This window comes from Globicephala melas, chromosome 8 (genome assembly GCF_963455315.2).
Source record: "Globicephala melas chromosome 8, mGloMel1.2, whole genome shotgun sequence".
Classification (NCBI taxonomy): Eukaryota; Metazoa; Chordata; class Mammalia; order Artiodactyla; family Delphinidae; genus Globicephala; species Globicephala melas.
Genome location: NC_083321.1, coordinates 52,227,742 through 52,244,962, shown reverse-complemented (window position 1 = coordinate 52,244,962; position 17,221 = coordinate 52,227,742). Strand labels below are relative to the sequence as shown.

At 51.9% G+C, this 17,221-nt stretch overlaps 2 protein-coding genes across 4 annotated transcripts in view; one reads left to right on the top strand and one right to left on the bottom strand.

Moving 5' to 3' along the window:
* Positions 1–1,479, bottom strand: part of SLCO2B1 (solute carrier organic anion transporter family member 2B1) — a 53,519-nt gene extending 52,040 nt beyond the window's left edge. For 2 of the 3 annotated variants that reach the window (XM_030836063.3, XM_060303709.1), the window contains exon 1: positions 1,109–1,479. In XM_030836063.3, the coding sequence (XP_030691923.1) occupies positions 1,109–1,124 (16 nt within the window). In that variant the 5' untranslated portion in view covers positions 1,125–1,479. The remainder of the gene's footprint in view (positions 1–1,108) is intronic. The other variant, XM_030836064.2, reaches the window with a different exon arrangement.
* A 14,384-nt stretch (positions 1,480–15,863) lies between these two features.
* On the top strand, positions 15,864–16,828 carry OR2AT4 (olfactory receptor family 2 subfamily AT member 4). The gene is given in 2 exon segments (XM_030836191.1): positions 15,864–16,269; positions 16,272–16,828. Coding segments are annotated over 2 exon segments (963 nt in total).
* The last annotated feature ends 393 nt before the right edge of the window (positions 16,829–17,221 follow it).

The window sequence follows — 17,221 nt, the reverse complement described above, 5'->3', positions numbered from 1 at the left end:
CTCCAAATCAACTCACTCTCACTGTCATCTCCCCTGCAAGGGCCTCAGAGGAAGCATCCACCCCCACCCTTCCTTCCACGCCGTGGCTGCAACACAGCTGCGTCTGCCTGCTCGGCCCAGGAAGCCCTCATGCCTCACTCCCCGAAGCAAGTCCGGCCTTGTCTGGGTGGGTGTGAGGCACACAGACAGGGGAGAAGGCCAGAGGTGATCGCTGCAGGGCATCCAGCCCGAGGGCCACCCTATCTGAAGACCCTTTGTTTCTTCCACCTTCCTCCTCCTGCCCAAGAAGCTCAGCAGGACGCTCTGTTCCCAGAACCAACGCCCTCTCCACATGGTGCTTTGGGCACGCTCCAGACTTGGCTTCTCAAGGCTTCAAGACACCTCCCCTCCCGCTTCCTCCCCGCCCCACCACCAACAAACGCACGTAGGTCTGTGCAGGTCTTTCTCTGAATCGGTTTCTTTTCTGTGATCTTTCGGATTCTTTGTCTGCAGGCCTGTCTCTCACCTGATCTGTCTCTGTCTGATTCTCTCTCTCTCTCTCTCACTGTCTCTGCTTCTCTTTATTTCTCCTGGTCTCTTCCACAGCCCTCTCTCTGAGCTGGTCGCCCCTGTCCCTGCATTGCTCCAGCTGACACCTCTTGATCTTTGCTTTCTCCTGCTGTCTCTGGCCTTCTGTCTCAGACTTTGTCTGACTCTGAGTATCCCTGGACATGCTCTGGGTCTGACTATACTTCTCTCTATCTCTGTTTTTGTCTGCTTTGTCTGCCTCTATCTTTGCCTACTTCAAAGGGAGAACAGGGCTTGGAGAGCATCCAGGGGCCTCCCTTCCCATTGCCCTTTCCGTTTCTCTGTCTCATCAGGGAGGTTAAGTTGGGTGCCCTGCCTCCAGCTGAGTAAACAGTGTCCCTTCCTGCCCCTCTGGTCATTCACTCATTCATTCAACACACTCTCACTAGGTCTGGCCATGTGTCTGGCTCAGTGTAGGGAACTGCGAACCCCTGCGCCACCCCAGTGCGCACAAGTTACCCCTACAGCCTCACCGCACGCCCTGGGAACGTGGGCCCCAGACTCCCTCCCAATGCCCCTTTCTGACTTTGTCCAGACTTACCTATCCTGGGTCCCATGATTTCGTGGGCGCAGTGAACTTCAGCCCCTATTTCAATCTCAGGACTGGAGCTTAGTGGGAGAGAGGGAGTGAGAACTTATCTGGGGCTTCTGTAGACAGCAGCCAAGGAACCACAGCAGGGATGCGCCAACGTGGGGACTCCAGGCACCGGGTCGATCGATGCTTTTTGGGCCACGGTGGACAGCAGCCACCTCTTCCAAGTGGGTTAGGAAGCCCTGCTCAAACTTGACCCTACTCTCCAAGTGCCTATCTCCCTTAGTCACTAGTTCCTTCTCTCCGTCTCTTTCTCTGAATTCCTCTGATCTCTGGCTGGGGCAGCCCAGGGCCAGAGTCGTGGAGGAGGATGTGTTTGTTTAGATCCAGCCCCGCTGATGGGAGGAGGCTGCTGACTAGCCTCCCCTCAGCCTGTTCCTTCACAGCCTCTTGGCTTGGCACTTCCCTTGGATATTTTCTCCTGCGAGCAGTGGGGAGGTGAGGGGCAGAGGGAATGTGGACGGGTGGCCCCTCCCAGCCCTGGGGTCGTTCAGTCCTGATTTTCCAGTCTCCACTCTGCATTCCCATTCCTGCTCTGAGCCTCCTCCCACACCGAGCTCTCGTCCCAGTTACAGAACTTTTTTCACCCTCCAGGAGCCCCATACAGAGCCACTTTCCCCCACTGTCCTCCTTCACTGAACCTCTGTCCCCCTCAAGCTCTCATCCTCTCTCACTGATCCCCTATCTTCTCTCTGAGCTCCTCAGATCCAGAGCAAGGAGGGACTCTATCCATTGGGAATCACAGTGGCCAGCGCCTCTAGGGGAGGGCAGGGACTTGTGGTAGCAGCTCCAAAGAGTATGGCCATCTCAGTGGAGGGAGGGTGGAGAGAAGAAGAGGACATATGAGATTCCCAGGGTTTTCTGCACTGAAGACTGAGGATGGAGGCCTCGGAGCCAGACAGACCTGAGTCCCATCTCAGCTTTGTCCTTCGCCAGTCAAGTGGCCTTAGGCAAGTCCCTGCACCTCTCTGAGCATCAGCTCCCTCATCTATCAAGAAGGGACAATAGCCCTCACTCACAGGGCTACTGTGCAAGTTCAGTGAGCGGAAAAAGAATCCAAGCCTGAGGCCTGGAGCTCAGAGAAGGGAATGGCAGAGGTGGGACTCAGAGCTGGGCAGTGAGAGGGCAAGGAACCTGGTCTTCCTCTTTGCTCCACACTTTCACTTTCCATTTGGCCCTCCTAATGACCTTGTGGGCCAGGTACTTATTCTCCCGTTTTACAGATGAGGCACTGAGTCTCAGTAACCGCCCAGAAGTCACCTAGCTAGTAGGTTGTGGGATCATGCCTTGAACCTCTGATGCTAGGGACCAGGCTTTTTCCTCTACCCAGGCTGCATTTTCTGAGGAAAACCTCTGGGTTTCCCCAAATCCAACATACAGAAGTGAAACCGACCCAGATCGAGTAGAGTTTTTGCATGATATAGGGATGTGGGAGTGGAGTTCAGCTTTTGGGGTGCAATGACAGAGAGACACACATCAGCCCCACTTGGCTCCCAGTGGCTGTATGGGATGCTAGAAGGAAGGGGGAGTATCTGAAATAATCGCAGATAGGCCTGACACATAGTAGGCCCTTGTTAGATACTCGTGGTGTGAGTGAGTCTCTGAGAGACCAGAAATGGGAATGCAGGACTACCACCCAGGGAAAGGTCAACCGTTGGCTTGTGTTGATAGAAAACCAGACCCCAATCCTGCTCGAGAAAACCAAATTGGCTCTCTCTCTCTCTCTAAATCCTTCAGACAGGTACTGTGAGTCCTCCCAGAGATTGGCAGAGGTGCAGCCTTCCAGACTGCAAATTACAGGTGCATGGTCGAGAGAGGGAAGGGTCCTTTCGACTTTCTGGAGGCTCACTTGCCCCATGCTTGGCCCCAGAGGCTGCAGAAGTTCTGCACATGGAAAGATGCTAGGACCAGCTTGGCTGGCTAAGTTCATTTCACCAGTCTTTGAGTAAAAGCATGCACAGCACCCCACAGGGCACAGAACATACAGTAACCTCAGGCATGAGCAGCCTTCATGCATCCCCTCAGCCTCCCCAGGCTGACACAGGTCCAAGAATATTCCTGAACTCAGCTGTGGAATTAGAGCACAAGTCCAATCCCTGAGACCTCTGGGGAGTTAAGCTAACAGGCCTTCAGATAGCTCTTGGGTTAATCCTGCAGTGAGGTTCCACTCTGGGTGGCCCCAACTTGAGGTTCAACCAACCTGGTTTGCACCCCACCTTTGCCACTTGCCAGCGTGATGTTTGCTGAGCCCTGTGCAATTTACAGAGCCCCATGATGTATGTGGATCGCAGCACCATCTGTGGATTCCCACAGTTTGCAAAGCTTGATGTCTAATTTTTAGAGTCCCGTACCGTTGGCAAAGCCTGGTACAGTTTACAGAGCTCTGCGGCTTCCAGGGCCCCATGATGTTTGCACACTCCTATGTCTTGTGTCGAGCCTGATGCTGCTTTTGAAACCCCAAGCCGTTCACAGAACCCAAGCCTTTACCTCTTTAAGTCATCCCACGTGGGGAAATGCCTTTTAGCAAGCCAGGCAAAAAAGGAATTTGGGTACAAGGGGAGAGTCCTGGGCTCCAGCCTCGAGACCTCAATTCTGGTACCAGCTCTGTAACTACCTTGCTGTGGGACTTGGAGCACATCCTTTCTCCTTTCTGGGCCTCAGTCTTCTCACCTGTTAAATGGAGATGGTGATATCAAATGGCCCACCCTCAGGACTGTTCTGAGGGTCACTGTGAGGATGCCCAGAAGATGCCGGGGGCAGGGCAGTGGGGGAAGGGGAAGGGGGCCAGAGGCTCCTTCCTGAAAAAGGCTCTAAACTGCCACATCAGCGCCATTGCTCCTACTTCCCTCTGGCCTGGCAGCCAGAGAGCAGATATCTATAAATGGGCCCTCGGCCAGGCAGACACGTAACGGCCTCGGTCAGAGCCTCAGCCATCCCTACCGCCAGATGCTGCCTGGGGGTCAGACCCCGAGCTGTGCCGAAATGCTCTCACGCGTGGCTCATTAGATCTGCCCAAGGAAGGCAGTGCGTACTTACTTCACCCATGAGGACTCTGACACTCAGAGAGGCCATGTGATTTGCCCAGGGCTACATGTGGAGGATATAGCCGGGGCTGGGGTCTGAGCCAAAGACAGCAAGGATGGACCCGTGGTACTCAGAAGGTCAGAGGAGGAAGGAACCTGGAGCTCACTTAATTCATCCCCTCCCTTTTGCAGATTGGGAGACTGAGGCTGGAGAGAGGCAGGCTGTGCTGGGTCGTGACCGCGGGGAAGGCCCAGTCTCTCCGTGGGCTTCAGTTTCTCCCTCTGGTGAATGAGAAACAGACTCCCTCCTGCCAAGTGTTCAGGACTTTCCCATCTTTGTTGCCATGGCTCCTGGATCAGAACGCAGCAAATTTCCCAACTAGGTGAGGAGAATCATGGGTCTGCAGGCAGGTAGGTGTCTGCTGGAAACTCTACACTCCTCCCTGAAAGTGGCAGCCCTGTGCCCAGACAGGGCATGAGTGAGGGCATCAGATGGTCCAATCCTGACCCGGTAAGAAGATCTCTGAGACTCAGTGTCCTCATCCGTAGAGACGATGGGAAACCGCCTGGCAGGGCTGCACTATACCCAATCATCTCACTCATCTCACTCTGTATGCGCGTAGCTCTCCCAGGAGACTGTAAACTCCCTGGAGACCTAGCTGGGTGATCTGAGGCTGGTCACTTGCCGTCTCTGATCCTCAGGGCCCTTGTCTGTGAAATACCTTCCCAGGGCTGTCCTAAGGCTCAGGTGAGTTGATGGATTAGTGCTTACTAAGTCTGAGAGCTGAGCAGACATGAGCCATTATTATTAATATGGTGGCGATGGTAATGGCGATGACTCTTGTAATTCTAGAGGCAGAGGATGCGATAGAAGTAAATCAGAAGCCAGGTCATTCTGACCTCACTGACGACCCCATGTGACTCAATCACTGGGAAGGCCCTCTGAGGTGGGAGGGCACTCAAGTTGTTAACAGCTGTTGTTCTGTGGGTGCCGCAGGCTGTCCCCTCTCACAGGGTCCAGACCGGGCACTGGCTGGCCGGTGGCTCCCAACCCTGCCTCTGCCACCAGCACACTGGCGTTGGTCAGGTCCTATGTCCTGTCTGGTCCCCAGTTTCCTTATTATAAAGTGGTGGGGGTAGGTCTCATTCTGCTCTGCCCCCCCACCCCCACCCCCGTCTTTGGGGAAGGAACATGAGCTAATGGATATACCACTGCTTTAGTAAAGTGTCAAGTGCAGGAGATGAGGGATTATGGTTATTAATGATTTGGCTCCTGGGAGAGAGGACATGGGGGAAGGGGGGCAGCGGAGGCCGGGAGTGGAGACCAAGGGGAGCAAGCGTCTGCCCCTGGCTGCCAGGGCCCCAGCGCCCTGCAGACTTTGTAACACTGCCCCCTGGGGGCCAGAGAGGAGGTCGGTGCCCCAGGCTCTTCCTTTAAGACTCCAGTCCAGGAGGAGGGGCCGGAAGGACGACTGTCAGAGGAGGCTGAAATGGACAGGCCAGAAGGAGCCCAGTGAGAGCAGTCACCGCCTGCTCCCCTCTCTCCCTCTCCTCCACACCCGTCTCTCAAACCGGCCCGCTTCTTCCTATGCTGCTGTCACTGCCCTGGTCCTGGCCACCAGCAGCTCTGGTCCGGGCCGTGTCCCAGCCTCCTCCCCACCTCCGGTCTCCATCTTCCTGTGAGCCAGAGGGAACTTTCCAGCCCTTAAATCTAACCATGCCCCTCCCTTCTTCAAACCCTGCTCCCACCCCACTCCCCAGCGCCCTCAGGATAAACCCATCTCTCTCTGCCTGATGTGGAGTGCCCCCTACCTCTCTGTCTTGGCCAGATGAGAATCTCCACTTGCAAGTGAGAGGAAAAGGTACAAGAACAAACCCTTGGGGCAGGACTTCTACCAAGGCTTCTCCACTTGGTAGCTGTGTTCATTCTTTGCTTGTTTGTAGGGGTTTTTGTGTGTATGTGAAATACACACATGAAATGTGTATGTGAAATATCCAAAACGTGAAATTTACCATTTGAAGTATATGGTTCAGCGGCATTAAGTACATTTGCATTGTTGTGGAACCATCACCAGCATCCACCTCCAGAACTTCTTCATCTTCCCAAACCGAAACTTCATACCCATGTGCTATTTAATCCTTCACGCCTCTGTTTTCTCATCTGCAGGATGGGGCTAATGAGTGGATGTACTTTGCACAGTGCCTGGTAGGTAGTTAATAGGTACTCAACAAACATTACTACCATTTTGTTCTCTGGAGGAAAGCAAGTGTGGCAGGACTGCAGGGGTTATCTGTAGACATCCAGGGCCTTCACTGCCCGGGATTCATTTCTGTGACTCGGGCAGAGTTTATGACAGCTGCTGGGGAAGCTTCATGCTTCACCTAGGAAGATGAGTCACTTCCTCACCTGATGGCGTTATGAGCCTGGAGATGGAGAAGGCAGGAAGCAGATTGAGCACGGGCAGCTACTTCTTGACCAGGTTGGTCCTCCACAGATGCTCCAGTGACAACTGTACAGGCAAGGAGGGTTCTGACTGGTGGTAGGGCCCAGTCTGGGCCAGGGTGGGACACCCAACTTTTCTCTGTTCTAAGTCTCTCAGGAGGAGCTGGAACAGGCTAAGCTGTTTTCCTCAGGGCTGTTTATTTGGAGCACTGTCAGTTTACAATTTGCTTGGTTCTCTCCTTTTCATGTTCCACCCCAAGCACACCCACTCCCTCCACTCTGCACACATGTTTCCTAGATTCACTCACTCCAACTGTTCCTGGCACTCATGTGTAAAATTCTCTCACCATTGAAGTGGCACCGTCCTTATTAGAATGCCTGTCCCCTCTGTCTTTCTGTTCTCTGAGTGGAACATAGACGTGTCTTCCTTGGGGAGGGGAGAGACCAGGCCTGAGGTGTCCCATGTGGGGCAGGCCTGGTCTCTGGCAAGGGCACGGGTGGATCTCTCCAGCAAGCGGGGTTCACGGTGGTGTCTGAATCAGAGGTGGGCCCAGACCGGGAGCCTAGAGGGCCACAGAATCTCCTCCTAAGGGTCCTTAGGTTGGGGACTCCTCTCTCTTGAGTGAGAAATATCAACTATCTTCTAGAAATAGCCACAAGGGAAGAAGGCAGCTCAGCATAAGCAAACCAATCCACCCTTTGGAGTCCCTTGGGCCTGAGCTCAGCAAACGACGAGCTACGTGGCACTGGACAGTTGCTTCATTTTTCTAAGCCTCAGTGTCCTTGACTATAAAATGAATGCAGTAATTATGACTGACATTCATTACAGGCCAAGCACTGTTCAAAGTACTTTACTTGTATCAGCTTAGTCAATGTTCCCAACTACCCATGATAACCTTACACGTCCTACCCTGCACAGGTTAGTGTTGTGCAGTGAGTGGTCAGGTCTGAGATACACATGCAGTGATGTCACAGCTCCACAGGCCAGAGGCATGTGGTGAGACATGAACCGTCACTGCACTTCCCCGCACCTGAGGAAGCTTTCATAGCATTTCACGTGTACCTCTGACGTGACAGATACTACAGCCCCCTCACCTGAACAGGCTGTGACAGCAGTGCACATCTAACTAAGACCTGACCACAGGTCACATGTCCCCTCACCTGATGAGACTGTGACAGCAGTGCATGTGTACCTCAGACATGACCGCTAACCACTCTTCCCCTCACCTGAGGGGGCTGTCACAGCAGTGCACATGTACCTCAGTTGTGGCCAATAGCACAAGCCCCTTCACCAGAGGAGGCTGTCTCAGCAGTACAGGAGTACCGCAGAGGTGACTGGTCACCACAGATCCCCTCACCTCAGGAGGCAGTGACAGCACAGCACTTGTACTTAAGACCTGACCACTCACCATAAGTCCCCCCCTCAGAGGAGGCTGTGACAGCAGTGCAGATGTACCCCAGACGTGACCACTGACCATAAGTGGCCTACCTGAGGGGGCTGTGAAAGCAGTGCACGTTGAGCTCTGACGTGGCCGATACCATGGGCCCCCTCACCATAGGAGGCTGGCCCAGCAGTGCACAAGTACACCAGGCATGACCACAAGTCCCCTCACCTGGGGAGAAAACGGTGGCACAGAGAGGTTAGGAGACTTGCCCAAGGTTACACAGCAGGTAAAAGGCAGACCAGTTTTTAACCTAGACTATCTGGTCCCAGAGCTCATGTCCCTAACCTTGGCACTTAACTGTCCCAAAGGACTAGTTTGAGGACTCAGTCATCTGTCCATCAGTCACTAAGCCATGAGGTTTTATATAGAGTTGAGCTCTGAGTATAGCACCTTTGACTGGGTTCCCAAAAGAACATGGATGTGGTCAGGATAATATCCTAGTTCTCTACATGACCTTCGTCAGTGAGTATTAAACAGACTGCTAATACCCCCAGGGAACTTTCCTCAGCCAGGTCCTCTGCTTCCAGCCTTCCAGGATGAAAAACCTCAGAGGGGAAGACATCCAGGGGGTAACTTCTCAGTGGCTATGGTGGTGATGGTATAGAAAACTTCTTCACAGCACTTCACAGTTTGCAAAGAACTCTCACCTGGCGTGTTTCACTAAACCTTCATTCCAGCCAATATTGCTGGCACTATTGCCCCGATTCAGAAAGGGGAGACAAAGGCAGAGAGAAGTGACGTCATTGCCCAAATGGAGGAGCTGGGATTTGAACCCAAGTGCGTTTGGCCCCCAAAGCTGTTGCCACACTGCCTCCTGGTGGCAGGAAGGATGGTGACAGTGATAAGCATGCTGGAGGCCCCTGTAGTGGTCCCTGATTCTGGACTCTCCTCCCCAGAGCTCCAGGAGCCTCCTGCCCACACCGGGAGGCAGCACAGTCTCTCCCTGGACGTATTTATAACTTCCCTTTCCTCCTTGGCACCTTCCTTTTCCAGCCTCTCGCATCTGTGGGAGCCTGACACCTGTGAAGGTGACGGGCAGCAGAGGTGAGACGGAGAGAGACAGAGCGTCACTGACGACTTTCCAGGGCAGAGCGGCTTAGGCAGCTGGCCTGCGCTCAGGCGGAATATAGAGGGCCAGGCTGTCTTCTGTTCTGAGCTCAAAAATGTTCCTGAGGTACACGGACTCCTCCTAGAGACATTTCTGGACCTCCCCACTTTCTCAAGTGGGTGAGACCTGGACTGGGAATGTTATGGGCCTCCCCACGGTCCCAGGAGAGAGGGACAGGGTTGTGTAACCTGGGTAGAAGACGCTTCTGACACCTGCTGGCACCCTTCACCTCTTCTCAACCTGCGCCGCACTAGCAGAGCTTGCACTCAGTAAACAAACCCCCATTCTACAGAAGTAGAAACAGAGTCTCAGAGAGCTCCCAGCCAGGCTTCAACCCAAACTGGTCTGGCACCAGGATCTGAGCACATATCCACTATATGGCCTCTCAGACCCATTCAGTGGAGAAGAAACTCCCCTGCAATCTCAGGCTCTTCACGAAATTCTCCCGCCACTCTTGTCTTAAGTGAAATTTGCCCCCCTACCCCTGCACCACTAAATCTGCAATCTTGCTTTTCTCTCTCTCTCTCTCTCTCTCTCCCTCTCTCTCTCTTAAACCTCCTTCTCTCCTACTAGTAGTCCAGACACTGGGCTCAGAAGATCCACTTCTCCTCCTCTTTGACCATTCCTTCCTCCTCTCCCTCTCTGCTGGCTAACTCCTACCAACAAATGGTGGGACATCTACTCAAATATTTCCAATTTAAAAATATAACAAAATCCTCCCTGATCCCTCCTTGCCCTCCAACCATCCACATCTCTTCACAGCCACACATCTTGAAAATGTTATCCACTCTCTCTACTTACCCCCCAAATGTCCACACCACCAAACTTCCACTCCCATCGTTCCACTGGACCTGTTCACCCTGGGGTCCCCATTGACCTCCTCCTTGCTGATCTCCTGGACACTCTTCACTTCTCATCCTTCCTGTCCCACCAGCAGCTTTTACTGCTGCTGGCCACATGTGCCCTTTGGAGTGCCTCTGTGATATCATACTCTCCTGGCTTTGCTTCACTCTCTCTGGCCAGTTTTTTCCCAGCATCTTTTGCAGACGTTTCTTGTTCTGCCTCTGTCTCATGCTGGTTTCCTCCAAGGTTCTGTCCTCACTCTACACTCTCCCTAGCTCCATAAAGCATAGCCCTCCCAAGTCTTTGTCAGCAACTCAGCTCTCTCTCTTGAGCTCCAGACTTAAACCCTCCAATACCTGCTGGACAACCCCACTTGGATATCCCATGGGTCCCTCTAATGCAACATGTCCAAAACCAAACTCATCATCTCCCTCCAAAATCTTCTCACCTACACTGCCCGTTGCCCACCTCCATGTTCTGCAGCTCAGCCAACATCACCGCCATCTGCCTCATCGCCCAAGCCAGAATGCCGAGCGTCGTCTCGCACTCTTCCACATGCAGTTATCAAATTCTGACAACGCTGCCTCTTGGAGATCTATCTGATTCTTGATAGTTAAGAAGCGTAGGCCTTGAAGACACTTGGATAATAAAATCGAGGGTAATAAAAACCACTGATCAGAAGAACTGAAACCAAGTATGTAACCACCAGGGCACAGTCATTGGTACAAGTAAGCACTCACTAAAGGGCAGCAGCTTCTGTCATCATTATCATTGCTCCTTCTCCCTCTTTCTCTCCTCACCACCCATCTCCCTGGTTGGCCTCCCTGCCTCTAGCCTCTCCCGCTTGAATCCCTTCTCCACGTGGCAATGCGTGGGATCTTTCGGAAACAAGCATCTGTTAACCCCCTGCCTGAAGGCCCTCCCTGGTTCTCCAACGTCCTCATGCTGGCTTCGTATTCCTTGGCCTGGAATTCGAGACCCTTCTGGTTCTGTCCCCTGCCGACCTCATCTTTTGAGACTCCCAGTCTCTCCCTCTATACTGCATCCCAAACACACTTCTATCTGTCCCTCTAACACACCTACTTTTCCACACTTCCCTCACTTTGTCCCTGCCTTATTGGCCTGGAGAGCTCTCCTCATCTGCTTATAATTCACAACCCACCTGAAAGTTGTCTTCCATCATGCAAACCTACTTTGTTCCCTCCTCTGAGCCGTTCAACTCTATAGTAGTACGGACCACACTGGATATGATTGGTGGTCAATTTTTTCCATAGGCTACACCCACTGGACTCTCAATTCACTGTGTTCAGGCACCCAGCACGAAGCCAGCTGCATTCAATGTGGAATGAACGATGAACCTCAGTTCTCCTAATCTTTATTTTTTTTAAAATTCATTTATTATTTTATATTTATTTTTGTTTGCATTGGGTCTTCATTGCTGCGCTCAGGTTTTCTCTAGTTGTGGCGAGCAGGGGCGACTCTTCGTTGCGGTTCGCGGGCTTCTCATTGTAGTGGCTTCTCTTGTTGCGGAGTGTGGGCTCTAGGCACGTGGGCTTCAGTAGTTGTGGCACACAGGCTCAGTAGTTGTGGTGCAAGGGCTTAGTTGCTCTGCGGCATGGGGAATCCTCCTGGACCAGGGCTCGAATCCATGTCCCCTGCATTGGCAGGCGGATTCTTAACCATTGCGCCACCAGGGAAGTCCCCTCCTAATCTTTAAAGTGGATGGCATAGGCAGTCAGCCTGGTTAATCCAGAGGAGAGCAAGAGCCCTGGGAGCTGGAGGAAGATAGTCACGGAAGGCTCCCTGGAGGAGGTTGGACTTGGAGTTATAAGGCATCTAAGAAACAGTGAGAGTAAGAGAGGGCAAGTGAGTGAGAGGGAGTGAAGATTTGGGAACCTGAGTGGCTCTCTGCTCTGTCACACTTGTTCCTCTAGCTTCAAAACACTTGAAGTGTCCCCACACCCCCATCCCCTGGCCAACAGCACAGCACTTTACAGTTATATAGAGATTTTTCACAACCTTTGTCTCATTTGTGTGGTTGGTTGGCTCAGAGGCTAGACTGAGAGTTAGCAAATCTGAGACCTCCATCTTGCCTTGTCCTCGGCCTGCTGTGTGACCTGGGCAATTCCTTTCACCTCTGAGCCTTGGTTTCCTCACCTGTCACGTGGGGCTGTGAACTGTTGCTCAATAGGTGGGAAAACCTCCATAGACCACAGAGTTCTGTGCCCCAGTGAAGACTATTAATCTTGTTGTTCTAATATCAGCCAAGCCCAGAGGTAGCTGCTAGCCAGCCACTTGGGAGTCCTCAGAAAAGCATTACACAGGGCCCTGTTAGAAAGGGACCTCAGGGGAAAGGACCCAGCAGGTTAGGGACAGGAGGGCCTGGGGGTTTAATGGAACCAGTCTCAGCCCCAACCTGTCCTCCCCACTGAGGCAGCGCTGGCTTGGGGAGAAGAAGGGGCAGCTGGAGTGGCCTGGGTCGCAGGTGAGCTGAGCCCCCCCTTATGTAGGCATGAGGACTGCAAAGGAAGTGCCCAGAGCCTGTCAGAGCCCAAGGAGGGACAGGGTTCTGGAAGGGCACAGTTTAAGGGGACAGGCAATTAGGGACCGTCACCCCACTATGAGAGGGGCCCTACGAGAAGGGAGATGGGCTAAAATCTTTCTGCCCCAATTTACAGCATTGCAGGCTGGCTGCTGACTCACTAACTGTGTGACTTTGGCCAGGCATAGCCCCTCTCTGAGCCTCTTCCTCCGTATCAGCCACAATAGGGGAGCAAGACCAGAAGCTTTCCACAGGATGAAGTGTGTGATTCCGCAGGAATGCTGGAGGGAAAGCCCTGAGGTCGTCAGGACAGCTCTGTGGAAACACGAAGAAGCCAGGCGCTGGGCCACACTGAGATCCTGGTTTTATAGGAAAGGAGTCAGGGTCAGTCTCCAGCCCCAAGGAATCCTCAGGCTGGTGAGGGATACAAGAATGATGTGGGCTGCCAGACAGGGAAGCTTCAGCGCCGCTCCCGTGGTGGACCCTTGGGAGACCTGGCAGGGAGCCCGGAGTCTGACTTCCAGCTCCTTGTGTGACCTTGACTGAGCAAGTCACTCCCTTCTCTGAGTTATTTTATTTGAAAAATGGGAGGAGGGCTGTGGGGATTGGACTACGTTGCTTGCTTTTCAGGACGCTTCTGGCTCTGATGTTCTGGGATTGCCCCGCAGACCTTGGAAAACCTGCTTACATGGGCCCAGCCAGTGGAGGGGACAGCATCTCAGAATTGCAGCAGCTTCCCTGGAAATGTGCATTCTGTCAATTTAGATGTTAAAAGAAAAGAGAAGAAAAATCCCTGCTGACTAGTCCATTATGGGGAAAAGTTCAGTTTAACTCAGGTTAACCCTTTCATTAATTAATTCATTTATTAAAAAAATATTTTGAGGGTTTATTATGAGCCAGGTACCAGGTGCCTGGTGCCTGTGCTCTAGAGCCCGTGAGCCACAACCACTGAAACTGTAGTTGTAGGGTTTTTTTGTTTTTTTTTTTTTTGCCACTCTCTCACTTTGTCCCAGCTTACCCTTCCCCCTCCCTGTGTCCTCAAGTCCATTCTTTATGTCTACATTTTTATTCCTGTTCTGCCCCTAGGTTCTTCAGAACCATTTTTTTTTTAAGATTCCATATATATGTGTTAGCATACGGTATTTGTTTTTCTCTTTCTGACTTACTTCACTCTGTATGACAGACTCTAGGTCCATCCTCACTACAAATAATTCAATTTTGTTTCTTTTTATGGCTGAGTAGTATTCCATTGTGTATATGTGCCACAACTACCAGGCACCAGGTATACAACCGCTCTGCTCAGGACACGGGACCTGATTGTCATGACTTTTTTCCATGCAGATGTGCCCAGTCCACCTCTTCCTTAAGTCATTTCTTGAAAAGAGCATTCTTTTTCTAGCCTTGTAGTGCCTCTATTTAGTAACCAGACCATCTGAAACTGTTTGAAAACGCCCTCAGAACCAAACAGAAATCCATAACTGTCTCTGACATCAGCCTAAGAAATGGAGAGAGGAAAGTAAAACTTTTGGCCTATTTTTTCCCCAGGTGGAAACCAGAGCTTCCAAATCCTCCAGGTGGCCTGGCTTGGTGGAAAGAGTCCAAGACCAGAGCCTGAGGCCTGGTTTCCAGGACCAAGTCTGGTACAGACCAGCTGTTGACCCGGGGACAGCTGCCCATCCCCATCCCGGCCTGACTTGTCTTTTTTTTTTTTTTTTTGGCCTCCCAGCTTTCGGGATCTTAGTTCCTCAACCAGGGATTGAACCCGCGCCCCGTGAAATGGAAGCTCAGAGTCCTAACCACTGGACCACCAGGGAATTCCCCGGCCTGACTTTTCGTCTGTGAAAGAAAGGGTCAGGGACTCAACTATCTGCAGGCCATTTCCACGCTTACGTATTCTGTGGCGTGAGAGGGTTTGTTAGAAGAGGGAGAAGCTGGAGGTGGTCCTGGAAAACCAAGTGGATCTGCTCCAGGGGTCCCTGGGGCAGGGAGGCAGTGATCTGAACATCAACATAACCTGGCCCTGGATCACTTAGTCAAGGTGAAGTTTGAGTCAACACTTCCCTCAGCTCAGTTCTGGGGGTTGGAAAGTCTCACTGCGGGGGTCTTGTGCTGCCGTGCACGCAGAGTAACCTTCTTCAACAGCCTCCTGGGAGCGGAGTTACTCTCTGAAGAGTGCTTGGTCTTCTCTCCTGACACTGGTTCTGAGACTTTTCAGTTCTCTGTGATGCCCTCTGAGCTGGGGCCCAGAGCAGTGGGCATGAAGTGGCTTAACAGTGACACCCGCTGAGCTGCAGCAGCCAGGAGGGGGAAGACCATGGAGTGACCCAGGAAGTGCCCTGGAGTTTGCTTTTTCCCACCAGGGGGAGAATCTATCTTCCACTTGGATTCCTTTCGGGAAATGACTCCTTCTACCAAAGGCATATACAATGCCTCTGCCCTCGCAAGGTGACTGGCATCTCAGTTTGCCGGGGACTAAGGGATTTCCTGGGACATGGGACTTGCAGTGCTAAAACCAGGCAGTTCTGGGCAAATCAGGATGATTGGTCTCTGGATATGACAAATAGACAGGATACAAGGACCCAGGTTAGACTGAGACAGAGTCCCAGCAGCAGCTGCACAGAAAGGGGAGCTGTTCCTGTCTGAAGCAGACTGCATTCTGTAGCAGCCCTTGGGGGGAAGCAGCTCTTCCTATCAATAAGATATCATAGAAAGGGAATCCTCCACAATCTGATTGATGTAGTTCATTTATGTCACTTTTTTTTTTTTAAAGAACCAATGGATCTAGGGTCAGAAGTTTGCTTAAGGGTTTTTAATCTAGCTCCTATCTAAATATTAAACCTCCTGTGCACCATTTCAGCTCAAAAGACCCCAGCTTTGCCTACCTCTAGTTATAAGGAATTCACGCATTCTCAAGCCAGTCTTTTCCTTATGGGATAGTTCTAATTGTAAGAAACTTATTCCATATGTGGGGCTCTCTGGGTCCCTGGAGCTGCTAATACTGGCCCCAGTTCTTTGTAAGTGTTGTACCTGTCCCATGACAGCCCTTCAGGTGTTTATGTTCACCCCTCTTGCCCACCAGACAGGACCAGCTTTTTAACCATTGCTCATTAGACAACTCACTATTCTGAGCATCTTAGTTGTGCAATGAAATTCCAGGCACAAAGAAACAGTTAGGATTGAGATCCATGGCTGGAAACAAAAAGATGCATGTTCTAGTTAATGTTTCCCTGGTTGTTCTGGTTTCCAGATATGTACTGATGTTTCCAGTGTCTGTCTGCAAATAACCAGCCCTGACCCACTATGGAAGCCACCTGTAATGGATCAAAGGACTCCTCACCTGTGTTCTACCTGGTGGGCATCCCCTCTCTGCTTGAATCCCTCTTCCTCCTTGTCTTCTTGATTTTCCTCTTAATCTCTCTGCTTATTCTGGTGGGAAATGAGCTGATCCTTGTGTCTGTGGTGGCAGAGTCCAGCCTCCACAAGCCCATGTACTTCTTCCTGATCAACCTCTCAGCCCTGGACATCCTCTCTACTACAACCACTGTCCCCAAGATGCTGTCCCTATTCTTGCTTGGGGACCAGTACCTCAGCTTCTCTGCTTGCTTCCTGCAGAGGTACCTATTCCATGGCCTTAACTGCTCTGAAGCCTTCATCCTGGTGGTCATGGCCTATGACTGCTATGTGGCTATCTGCCGCCCACTGCACTACTTGCCCTCATGACCCCACAGACCAGTGCTGCACTGGCAACCAGTGCCTGGCTCACTGCCCTCCTTCTGCCCATCCCAGCAGTGCTGCAGACCTTCCACATGGCTTTTGACAACACTGTTCACATCTACCACTGCTTCTGTGACCACTTGGCTGCGGTCCAGGCCTCCTGCTCTGACACCATGCCCCAGACCTTCATGGGCTTCTGCATCGCCATGGTGGTGTCCTTCCTGCCCCTTCTCCTGGTGCTTCTTTCCTATGCCCACATCCTGGCCTCAGTGTTTCACGTCAGCTCCCGAGAAGGACGCTCAAAAGCCTTCTCCACCTGCAGCTCCCACCTCCTGGTTGGCACCTACTACTCATCCATTGCCATAGCCTATGTGGCCTACAGGGCTGACCTACCCCTCGACTTCCACATCATGGGCAACGTGGTGCATGCTATTCTCGCACCTGTCGTCAATGCTCTCATCTACACGCTGAGGAACAAGGATGTCAAAGCAGCCATCACCAAAATGGCATGTCCCCAGGGCCCAGGGAATTCTGGGACCCTTGATCCTTAGATGCAAATAATTCAGCTCCCTGGACACCAATGACAGCGCCCAGCACAGAATAAACACAATAAATATTTTTAAATGAATTAAAGCAACCCAAATTGACTTCATTCAGTTGAGCAGACAGCTAAAACCCGGTCCTCAAATACCGGATCAAGAGGTCTTCCCACTGGTGCTATAGAATGATTGGTTTTCACAGTTTTCATCAGTCATTAATGTGATGAATAAAATTTGATCATCCAATCATTTATATTTAAAGTCTTTACTAGGACTGCTAGAGACAGAAATAAGCCAGACATAGTTGCTGCCCTCAGGTATCCATAGTTTAACTGGGGAGTCAGACCCAGAGAAATAATATAAGGTGCTAGGACAGAGAGAAGCAAAGGGGGCTGTGGGAGCCAC